The sequence below is a fragment of the Elephantulus edwardii genome, unplaced genomic scaffold (genome assembly GCF_000299155.1).
Source record: "Elephantulus edwardii isolate Elephantulus edwardi_28Jun2011 unplaced genomic scaffold, EleEdw1.0 scaffold00091, whole genome shotgun sequence".
Taxonomy (NCBI): domain Eukaryota; kingdom Metazoa; phylum Chordata; class Mammalia; order Macroscelidea; family Macroscelididae; genus Elephantulus; species Elephantulus edwardii.
Genome location: NW_006399841.1, coordinates 8874627 through 8886931, shown reverse-complemented (window position 1 = coordinate 8886931; position 12305 = coordinate 8874627). Strand labels below are relative to the sequence as shown.

At 39.3% G+C, this 12305-nt stretch overlaps 1 protein-coding gene across 8 annotated transcripts in view; it reads left to right on the top strand.

Moving 5' to 3' along the window:
• Nucleotides 1–12305, top strand: part of RBMS3 (RNA binding motif, single stranded interacting protein 3) — an 844595-nt gene that overhangs the window by 250735 nt on the left and 581555 nt on the right. For all 8 annotated transcript variants that reach the window (XM_006890636.1, XM_006890630.1, XM_006890633.1 and 5 more), the window contains exon 3: nt 2706–2764. In XM_006890636.1, coding sequence (XP_006890698.1) covers nt 2706–2764 — 59 coding nt within the window. The remainder of the gene's footprint in view (nt 1–2705; nt 2765–12305) is intronic.

The following is a 12305-nucleotide window of genomic DNA, read 5'->3' as shown; positions in this document are numbered from 1 at the left end:
CTATGGTTTCGCTGAAAGTTGATTCACTTAATTGATTTTTCCATTCAATAACTACTGCATAGTTTGATTGGCAGCAGTGATTGTTATCTGCACAGTGAAACACCACTCTGCCCGCTTCATTGTTCCTATCTCTCATTCTCTCCGATCTCTTGCTGCCTTCTGAGTTTTATCGCTGGACAAATGCTGGCAGTTGACCTCCTGTGATTTGGTGGTTCTAAGGCTGTTAAACCTCTTTAGTCAGCATTCCCCTGGTGCATGTCTGTAAATTTACCTTAGATGCCTGTCTGCTGTTTGGCTGCAAGTTGACCCACAGAGGTGTGTTCCGTTCCAGGTATAGGGGTGAGTAAGAACTTCACTTTAGAGTGTGCCATCAGTAACTACAAAACAAGCGTGGGGTTTTTGTCTTCCTGTTTTAAGTAGTATAGCCATGGTTTGTCCATTTGCTGTACGGAGGTTAACTCGTGGTTGCTGTGATGCTGAACACTGTGACACTGATGTGTTCAATGCGAGAATGGTTCCCCATGGTGGACAGTGTTTGGTGGAGCTCCTCGATTCAAACAAGCTTGGAAGCAGGGGTGGCATCCACTTCCGTACTAGCTTGCCTCTGGAAAATCTATGAATGCGGAGAAATGATGAAAGTTATACGAGTGTTCAGGTCTTTTGTTCATGGGGTTGCTATGAGTCGTCTAGGACTCAATGGCACTTAACAACAACAACAGCAAACAACAACATCGTTTGGCTGAAAGTTGACCCACAAAGGTGTGTTCACTTCCAGGTATAAAGGGTGAATAAGGACTTCACTTTAGAGTGTACAAACAATAGCTACAAAACAAGCTTGGGTTTTGTTTTGTTTTTATGATTGTTTCGTGTTCCCGTTTTACTCCCACTGTATCCAGGACCTTCTGCTGTCGTCTCTACACTCAATGGCATTAGCTCTTCTTCAAGTTTTCTTATTCATTTTGCAACTTTCACATGCATATTTGGTGATTTAAAATACCACACTTTTTAGCATTATTAAGAGGGTTTGAATTTGGAGAAGATTTTTCCAATGTAACATGTCATTTGATTTCTTCCTGTTGCTTCCCAAAGGTATTGATAGTAGATCTATGTAAAGTGAAATCTTTGACAACTTCACTATTCACTGTTTATTATGATGTTGCTGATTGGATCGGTTAGGAGGATTTTTTATTTTCTTTGTGTTGAAGCATATTTCGTTATGGTTTAATTCTTACTTCTTATCAAGAAATCCCTCAAATCGTCACTTTCAGCGAGCAAGATTGTTTCCTCTGTACCCAGCAGTTTTTTAAGGAGTCTTTCGGCTCTTCTGATAGTGCATTCTTCTTTATATAGTCTGGCTTTTCATATTATTTCCTTGGCATACTGGCTCAATAAGTACGGTGAAAGGATACAACCCATATATACACACGTTTCCTGATTCTGAACCAAGCATCATCCCCTACCTGCCCCCACACACCTTTCCCCCAAAACGATTACCTGTAGGTGTGTGTACAGTGGCTGCATAAGTAATGTTCGGTGTTCTAGAGTTTGCATGCTTTGCAATGCTATCAATAATTTATATGATCTTTATAGTCCAATGCCTTTGCATAGTCATGAAAATACAACCATCTTTATGGTATTCTCAGCTAAGAGTCCCCTGACATCATAAATGGTATTCCTGCATGAATTATATATATATATCTGTATGAATAAATAGATAGATGGATGGATGGATAGATAGATAGAATGGAAATGTAAGTGTATCATTCATTTATATATTGAGTCAGTTTATTAAGTTGCTACAGGTCTGACCACCTATGGTTCAGCAGCTGCACTGAAATCCCAAAGACATGCAGTCTGGGTCCACCAGCTGCTCTGTGGAAGAAAGGTGGGCAGTCTGCTCCACTGTGATTCAGTACTGCCTCTGAAACCCCAGTGGAGGGTGAGCTAGGGGATGGTTCTGACTTAGGAACACACCTCAACAACAGATGTCAGTCCAAGGAGTCTAAATGAGGCCACGGTCAAGTGCTCAACTACCATCTGAAAAGGCTGGTGGTTCAAATTCTGGTCTAGGGAATAAAGAGTTCCCATCTGGTCCGATAAAGATTACAGCTACAGCCTAGGAATTCTATCGGGTGATTCTGCCCGATCCAATAAGTCACCATGAGTTGGAATGAATTCAACGTAGTTAATAAAAACAACCTAATGGCAGATACTGATATAGAAAAAAAAGAATCAAACCATATCCTCAATTAACTAGTAATCTACTGGTCTGTAGGCAACACTCCCCCTTTATTCTTATTGTCAAAGGTACGATCATTTTTGTTTGGAGAAGTTATTAGGTAATCTGTGGATGAATGCAATACCACAAACCCATTTCAGATTGACACTAAGGTCCTGGTTTTCTTCCTTGAATCCTCAGGGTGCAATTTACTTTGATCACAATCACGAGCAATCCCTTTTCACCACCTATGACAGCCTGACAGGTTTATTTTTTAAGCCTCAGCCCGGTGCTTACACAGGAAAGTGCATTCCTGAGTTAGCAAGAAGAGCTGGGGAGAAGAGCTCATCCAGGTGTGAAATGGGAGCTCAGAACTTGTTTTCTTGGGTTATTACTGCTCAATTGTGTGTGCACCGAGGTTCATTAAGGTGTTTTAAGTGTCTCCATTGCAGCTATAATAACACGGATTTCTCTCTCTCTCTTTTAGATATGGAAAAATTGTATCCACAAAGGCAATTCTTGACAAAAACACAAATCAGTGCAAAGGTATGTGTAAGAGCACCTTTTTCTAAGCTTCCTGGTGGAGTTTGATTGACGTCTCTCCTTTGCAGAGGGTCCTGACACCTCTGCCCAGGGTTCCCACTGTACGGTATATGGCAAACCTCTTTAATAATGCCGGCGCTTTGAGGAGTTGTATTTCTAGCAACATTGCTCATTAATTTTTTTCATTAGCAAACAAAATGAAAGTCACAAATCAGAACAAGTATCAAATTGCTGCAGCATAAAGCTCAATTACCTCCTAACAGCTTTGGTTGTCTGACTTGAATGATATCATCAGTGATGCAAATTGATTTCCTATATAAAAATGAGGAACTCTTGGGAAAAGTTTTCCATGCAAAATGCATTTCAGTTTTCCTGATCTTTAAAGCTTTAACAACACTGGTTGACTAGGAATGAGTTTACTGTTGGGTCTATTTTGTCTGAGTCTCGGCTCAAAGCACGTCCTGGGACCACCGAGTTGATGTAGTTTCTAGGCCAGCGTGTTTTTTCCCCCTTTCTCTTTGGAAAATATTTCTGAAGTAATTGGACTATATTTGAGGCTCACATGTCTTCATGTCTGGGAATCTTATACCCTTGTAAGGTTTGCATTAAATTATTTGTGAAATCTATATGGTCTCTCTTACATGGCTTAGTTCTTAGTGGAAAATTGGAATGCTTCTCCTAACATATGTTATTTGTTGTTCCTCCAACCCACACTTTGTTGTAATACTGAGATCAAGAAGCATGGTAAAGCCAAGATCAGTCTAAATATGGGCAATACTTCTATTTGTCTTACAGGCTTAATGAACGTGAGTATTAGGGAAGAACACACGTAAACTCTAAATATATCCTAATTATGGGGTGGTGGTAAGATTTACATTAGTAGTTAAAAATGGAAAAAAGAAGTGTGTCCTGTAAAATCAGAAATGCATTAAAGACTAGGGGGGAGAGAATAATGAAATATAGTTTTTACTAAAAAATAGTTCAATTTCTCATTGGGAAGGAAACCACTTTACACAAATTATGCCCATCCACCTAGAAGTATCCAACACTAACTCTAACAGAGGTTTGCACAGAGTTTTATGAGTGAGGGATATAGAGATGCTTTTTGAGGGGTTAAGCTTATAAAGACAAGGCAGATGGAGAGAGTTGGGACAGACCAATGTTTAAGAGAAAGAATGTCTTTGAGGAACAATGACTTGATTGATATAAGTAGCTTCTATTGTTATTCATGCACATTAAAGAACACTGGTGGAAAGTTGGACAGCCTAAGATTTTGGAATGATTCTAAATGTTATTCTGAGCATCTTGAACTTAATTGAATATGCAACAAAACCACCCCAAAGGATTTTGGAGCTGTTATATAACATGATCACATCTGTACTTTTTTTTTTTTTTAAATTGTTTTGGCAATGATGAAAGAAATCAACTTATAAGGGGAAAAATTGGAGACAAAATCCAATGTAGATTTTATAGCAATCAGAAAAATGCTGGAGGAGTTATGTAGACAATATTAAGTGAATTGAAAGCTAGTAAACGTGTGAGTGGTCAAAGGTAAAACTGATTATGGAACTTATTAATTCTGTTCCTTTCAAACATGCCAAACCCATTTCCAAAGTCTTTTGGCTAAAAGTATCCATAGAAAGAACTGTCGGAAACTGAAGCATCCAAGTCAGTAATAATTTGTGAGCCCTAGTAAGAGCACGAATGCTTACATAGCCAAGCGACACCTTTAAACGTCAGTAGATGCCATTCTGTCCAATATGGCTTGTTACAGTTGGTATGAATGGATCCTTTTCTATTCAAATTTAGCTCATGATTTGGTTATTTCTTTTTCACTGTACAGCATTGGAAATGTAAATTGTTATTTCAGAAAAAAATTCTTTTCCTGAATAAGTTTGATGGTTTAGAGGGTAAGCAATCAAAGTTCAAAAACGATTGTCTAAGCTCTCATGGGAACGGAAATACTGATCTACCCGAATCAGACACTGAGTATTCCTACCTCAACTCTTAGCATGACTATCCACACAGTGTAACTGCTGATTTCATTATCTTTCCCAAAAAGCACAGTAACCTCCCCAGAAATGGCCCAGGGAGTCTGGAATACTTGTCATCAGAGTAGGATATGTGCAAAGTGATGCCTGGCTGGCTGTAAAGAAAATTCAGTCAATCCTTTAGACAGTGAAAAATTACTAAAAAAAGGAAATATCAAATTCTGTCTACTAACGTGAGTCACGGAAGGTAGTGGCAGTGTACCGTGTTAATGCAGGTAAATATGTGAGGCTTGGGAAAACAAAGTCGGCCTTTGATTTTTATCTTTCACGGCTTCACTACAGGAGAGCTTGGATCTCCATATTTATATCAATCTTTTTGTGTATTTCTTCAAAAAATATTCCTGAGCCTTGCTGTATGATTATCTGTTTATGCCTCAGTTCTCATTTTTCTTGGGGTACGTTCCAAGCAATGGAGTAGCTGGGTCATAAGGAATTTCTGTGGTCAGCTTTCTGAAGAGAATGCCACACTGCCTTCCAGAGTGGTTGTACCCTTTTACAATCCCAGCAAGAGTGTTTAAGAGTCCCTATCTGGCCACATCTTCTCCAGCGTTTATTACTTGCTGTCCTGTTAAACTTTGCTACTGCTGCTGGAGTGAGATGCTGCCTCATTGTGGTTTTAATTTGTGTATGAGGATCAAAGGGGGGAAAGGACAGGAGCAATGGGGTGAGGATAGGTGGGGGGTAATCAAAGGGTCACACAGTTTGCTGGGTGGAGGGATGGGTGGGTTAAGGAAATGGAAAGATCCAGCGTAAAGAGCAATATATAATGAACGGAAATTCAAAGTCTGTAAATGTTTATTAACATTTCTGTTAAAAAAATTATATATATGAACTTGGTACATACAAAATAATAACAAAATGCAAAGTTTAATTCTATAAAGACCTATTTTAAATAAAAATAAGTGAACTTTCCAAGATGAAATATTTTTCTTTGGACTAATATAGGTATATTTATTTATAATATATATATATTTATTTATAATATACACTTATTTATAATGTAATATATATTTTTAAAGTAATTTGAGATCAAACATATAAGGCACAGATTGAGGAGTATCATAGGAGAGAAAAAAGAGGAAAGAAAGCGGGGGGAGGGGAGGACAAGAGAGGAGGAAGAGGGGGAGCGGCACACACTCAGGGCAGGCAGTTCAGGAAGGGCGCCCAGCGGATGGTGAGAGAGCGTATCGGAAGTGGTCAGGTGCGCTGCTTGCTTGAGGAGAGGCTTAAAGATGTGGCTGCTAACCAGAGAGTCAGCTGTTTGAATCCACCGACCATTGGCTCTAAGAGAGAAAAGGCCTGATCCCTTCCCCAGCCCCCAATGTTTACAACCTAGAAAACTATATTGTGACATTTTACTTGATCACTTTGTGGTATTATGAGTTGAAATAGACTTAAGGGACCGTGGCAACAATAACAACGTAGGGTCGGCTAGACTCTTTGCTCGTCTGAAGCCTTTTAATGATCAGTATTGTGGAAGTAACTCTGAAACACAATCATTGCCAAGGACCCAGGAGAGGTAACCTGAAGGTTCGCACTCCTTGTCCTTGGCTGCCATTTACATGCGTTGGGGACAATACTATTTTAATGATCTGCTGAATCTTATTTAGAGTACTTCCCTTTAGAAAATGTCTCTGCTAATGGTTAAAAGAAGAAAGTCAATATAATTAGGAAGTTATAGCAACTCTATAGGAAAATTTTTTTGCCTTCAAATGTGCAAAAGCTGGAAGCTGTCTGAAACAGAATCGTGTCAGAGAATAAAAACTCAGGTATTTTTCATGAGTAGCATACAATAGAAAAGCAGTAAATGTGTACTTTGTTAAAAGTGGTTTATAGAAGAGACATTGAAAAATTAAGCAATTCTCTAACTCTCTGTGGTTTACAAGTTTTGTTGAGAATGATGACATTGGGACCAGGTGCTGACATATGATATGAGGCACAAGATCTCCTAATTGAAGCACCTGTTAGGAGAGAATGTTGAGAATATCAACTAAGTGTTTATTGACATAATCAACCACTGAAGTAGGTATAGTTTTGTAAAAAGTGAATGATCCAAACAATATTGTAGGCAAGTAAATAATAATGATACCAAGAGTCAGTAGATAATGGAGAATAATGTGATTGCTAGTTAAAAAATGTGATGTCATAACATTTTAATTGTTATTAAGTACCGTTGAGTCAGAACCAGCCCACAGCTGATCCTCCAGAGGGTTTTCAGAGGCAGCTAATCGCACAGGAAGAGATTGCCTATCCTTCTCCCAAGGAGCAGCTGGTGAGTTGAACCATGTGCCTTTGGGATTGCAGTGCAGTATCTCACCACTAGGCCACCACAGCTCCCTGAAACATTAACTGTTGTTGTTGTTGATCGCCGTTGAGTTGAGTGCGAGTCATAGCGACTGTATGAACAAAAGACCTAATGCCTTTCCGTAACTGTCATCGTTTCTCCAAGTTCAAAGAGTTTCCAGAGGCATGTGGTTTAGAAAGTGGATGGCACTTCTGCTTCCAAACCTGTTTTACAACTGGGAGCTCCACCAAGCACTGTCCACATTGGGGAACCATTCTGGTATTCGATACCCCAGTGGCACAAGGTTCAGCATCACAGCAACCCAGGTTACTTCATACTGCATATTGACCAAGAGTGAAATTTTAAGTAGGCTCTTTTAAATAACAGTGCAACCATACTAAGATAAAAGCAAGGAGGAGAGGAAGGATATAAGGGGGGAGAACCCTAAAATCACAAAACACTAAACCGACACACCAAAAGAACAATGGAGGAAGAAGCATGCTAAGGAGGGAATAAGGTAATGGTTGGGAAAAGGGAAAGTAAAGCTCTTTGCCACCATAATTAATGTGCATTCCAGGAAACGTCAAGCTAGGACGTCCAGTACTGGTGACTGCGGAAGGGGCTCAGGTATTCTTCATAGTGCCCTGCCCAGCTGATAGAGTCTTGATACAGGTGGGTAAGGGAAGGAGAAAAAGAGATGGACCCATGATGCTAGAATTCTGCTTAGAACATTCCCCAGGTATTTAGCTCAAGTGTATTCTACAATATGTCTATATACACAATTCTGAGCATTTCTTTATTTTCTATATTAGGAGGGAAAAGGAAATACCCAAATGCTAGTTTTTAAAAAGTAACCTAGTAATCTGCAGCTCATACACTAATTACTACATGTACAAAAAAAAAAAAGAAAGAAAGAAAAAAAGGTATCATCCTGTGGACCTTGTCAAACACCAGAAAGTGATTATTGTATGTATTAATATCAGAAAGCTTGACAGTGACTAGGGATGTTAGAGGATTGATGCCTGTGAGCTGTGGTGCTGGAGAAGAGTGTTCTTGGTAGCATGGACTGCTAGGAGAACAAACAGGTTTGTCCTGGAGAGGGAGAAACTGGGCTACTTCTTGGAGTCAAGGGTTCTAAAGCTTCATATGACATACTTTGGACATATTGCAAGGAGGGACCAGTCCTTGGAAAGGGACATCATGTTTGGGAAAGTGAAGGAACGGCGCAGGCGAGGAAGACCTTCTATGCGCTGGATTGATTCAGTGACTGGGGTAATGGGAGTAGGAGTGTCAGAGACAATGAGATTGGCACAGGATAGAGCAGGGTTTAGGGCTGTTGTACATAGGGATACTATGAGTCACAAGCGACTCCAAGGTACATAACAACAATTAAATTAACATAGAAGAATATAAAGGAATATGTTCAATAAATATAGTAGTTTGTAAATAAAATGGTTGAGGGTAAGAATCGTCTTGGTTAAGGCTGCGGTGACATCAGATTACCTGGTTTGAATACTGCTTTCTTGGTAGTTGTATAAAACTGACAGAAATTATTCAGTCTTTTTGTATCTTACTTTTCTCATATTTAAGATGGAAATAGGCATAGAATCTCTTTTGCTGGGTTCCTGTGATAACTCATCCATGGAATATAACTTTGCAGCAGCTGTTAAACAAAATAATTGTGACATTAACCAAATCAAAAATATCTGTAGGTGAGGGTGGTAGGATTGTGAAATGTATCATTATCTCTATATTTTCTTCAACCACAACAGAAAGTGTATTTTATCTTTACAGTAAAGAAAGGAGGAGGGGGAGAACCTTTTACAAAGTCAAACTGGTATCAATTATACTTTAGTTATTCTTTCTGTGAAATTTGAGTGGATATACATTTCTTTCCTTTGGGGAAAAATGTCAGATGAAAATACAGCTTATTAAGTGACCATGGCGTGCTTTGCATCTGTAAATAATAGGCAAGAATTGTGTTCTTCCTGACCAATACTTTATTAGGGGGAGAATGTGTGAGGTGGATCTTCAAATAACATCACAAGAGCGTTGAGCTTGTTAATAGAGAATATAAATTGGATATAGTATTTCCAGAGACACTTGCTTCTGAATCATTTTTTCTTACAAAGGAGATAAGATTTAAGCTAAATTATTTTTTTCATTTTAAAAATATGATGTAATTTTGTCTTTTTGTGACTTATTGGGCATGCAGCCCCTTATAACCAAAATAGTGTTTAGTGAAGTATGGGACAGTACATGTACTAGTGTCTTTATCAAGGTTTTTTAAAAAAGACATGAAAATTGACTTTGATGTATTACTCTCTCTTAACATCTGAAAGAAAGGCTTCTGTTCTTCTCTGTATCCCACCCAGCCCAGTAAAGTACAGTAGTCAGACTTGGATAAACACTTAGACCCACTTCTCTATTCCAGAAGGGGTCATTGGAAATTCTTTCAACATAACCTCTCATTTTCAAGATTATTCTTTCTTGGGTGGTGGCTACGGCAGCTTTCATTCTGTATATTGTGGTGAACATAAAACAAAACACTCACCGCCTGGCCAAAATGGCCAGAATTTGCTGAACGAAGCAGGCAACCGCTCCAGATGGATTTTAATGGAAACCAGACCACAATTCATTCAGATATTCAGACACAAGGACGAAATAAGAGCTATCGTACACGTCACGGAGATTTGCACTGCACTGTCGGTTTCCACCCCCCACGTATGTGTTTTTCCCTCTATATCTCATGTATTTGCTAATTTAAAATCCAGAGAAAAGTACATTAAAAAGTCACTAGAAAGCATAAGTACTAAATGAATTTACTTGTCTCTGCATTTTCATGCTTTTTGGAGGTTGGTTTCCCCTTTCTCCTCTCTTTTCCCTCTGTTTCTCCCTGTCCTTTTATGACAGGATATGTATGCTTTTAAAGTAGAGAGAATGAGTAAGGGATATATGTCACATAGAAACTTCTCATGCTTAATGGCCATGCGATATGGCCCCAGTAGTTACTGTGTGCCAAGCATGCCAGCTCACTTCTAAGAGATTGAAATACTGCCTTCTGCCTTTGTTGTCTCAGACTGGTTGAATTATATTCGTGAAATTGTAGTTGCCCTTAACATCTCATTCGGAACTTACAATCAAAGTTAAAGACAAGTGTCTAGAAGTTTTGAAATAATCCATGAGGGGTATCGTTTATTGTCTATCAAAAGAAATAATGTTTTTTTTCTTCTGTAAGAGAAACAACTGTATGCATGATACAAGGTTTCTAGAGAAGACAACCAAGCTCAAATGTTTATAGAGAGGAATAACTTTGTTACTGGATTCAATCCATTTGAGAGGTATTACATGAATGAAGATAGCTGCATAAACTAGACGTGAATCAGTTTTGTTCCATTTTAAAAATTGTAATGTTCTCCTTCCTACTCAAGGATAGAGGAGTACTTCTTTAAAATTTTATTTTATTAATTTTGCTCGGCTCCACAGTCAACACTCTTGGTACCAGCAGTCAGGAAATCAAAAAACGTATCACGATGGGAAAGTCTGCTGTTAGGGACCTCTCAAAGGTACTCAGGAGCAACAGTGTCTCTCTGGAGACTAAGGTGCGCCTGATACAGGTCATGGTATTTGCAATCGCTTGTTATGCATCAGAGAGTTGGACAATGACTAGGGAGGACAGAAGGAGAGTGGATGCTTTTGAGCTGTGGTGCTGGAGAAGGGTACTGAATGTACCATGGACTGCCAGGAAAATAAACAGATTCATCTTGGAGAGGATTAAACCAAGCTACTCCTTGGAGGCAAGGATTCTGGGGCTTCATCTGACATACTTTGGACATGTTGCCAGGAGGGACGGGTCCTTGGAGAGGGACATCATGCTTGGGAGGGTGGAGGGACGGCGCAGGAGGGGAAGACCCTCTATGAGATGGATTGATTCGGTGACTGGGGTAATCGGGATGGGTGTGTCAGAGGCGGTGCGGTTGGCACAGGATAGAGCAGGGTTTAGAGCTGTTGTGCATAGGGTCGCTATGAGTCAGAAACGACTCTACGGCACATAACAACAACAAATTTTAATGAACATTTACAGGGATTTTGGATTTCCATTGCACTATTTCCAATGCACTATTTTCTCTTAACCTCCCTCCCCCAGTTCTTTCCTCCCTTTTTTTTTCTTGAAACTCTGTTTTAATTGTCCCATTGCCACAGTGCTTGTCAAAACCAGTTGTGATTAATCTCCTTTGTCGGTGTGTCCTTTGCCATTCCCTTTCACTCCTCCCTGAGAGAGATTTCACCCTGATTCATAAGGAAAAGGGGACAGCATATTCTCTTAGCTACTTCCTGCTGAAAAGGGACACTATAGGTTTTAGGGTGAAGATCTTCTCTCACTACTCTAAAGGGTCCCTTTGGCAGTAGGAAACACGTAGACTATTACAGAGATTGATTTTGGAATTTAGATGCACTGTTATCAGTTGTGCTTAGCGGTACATGTTCATATCCTTGAAGATGCATCATGGAACTCTTGCAGCCTAGAAGACACAAATTCAACTAACAAGTTAAAAGTACATGAGTCAAAAATTAAAAGCAAAAATATTACAAGTAGAGGTTCTAACAGTGGCACAAATCAAGTTATAAGTCAAGGATAGAGTATTTCTAAGATGAGTGAGATAATGTGGGTTTCTGGGTTAATTCCTAAGCACTGGGGGGAGGGCTGAGAGGTGGTTATTACGTTTGGTCATTTTCTGTGTAAAGTTCGTCAGAGTGAATGAAGTGGCCCCTACCTGCGGATCACTTTTGACAGGAGACCTTGACATTCACCTGGAGTGCAATGTACACAGACTAGTGGAACTCTCTGGCTTCAAGAAGTTAACATATCTACTCTGAACTAGTCAGCAGGGAAACCAAAGCCAGAAAAAGAGAAATGGAAAACTATCAACACTTATTTTGGTGCTCTTTATTTCCTGATACTAGTTCAAACTGAAATAAACCTTCTGTGTGTGACGTTTATACATTGTTGTTGTTCTGTACTGTTGTACAGGACTTAGATATGACCCTCCAATGAGTTTTAAGAGGCAGTCAATCATACAGGAGGCAATTGCCCATCTTTCTCAGAGCAGTTGGTTGATTCAAACTGTGAGCCTTTGTTTTGGCAATACCATTCCTTTACACTACACTACCAGAGATGTATTTTTTTTAATATGGACTGAAGCTCAAT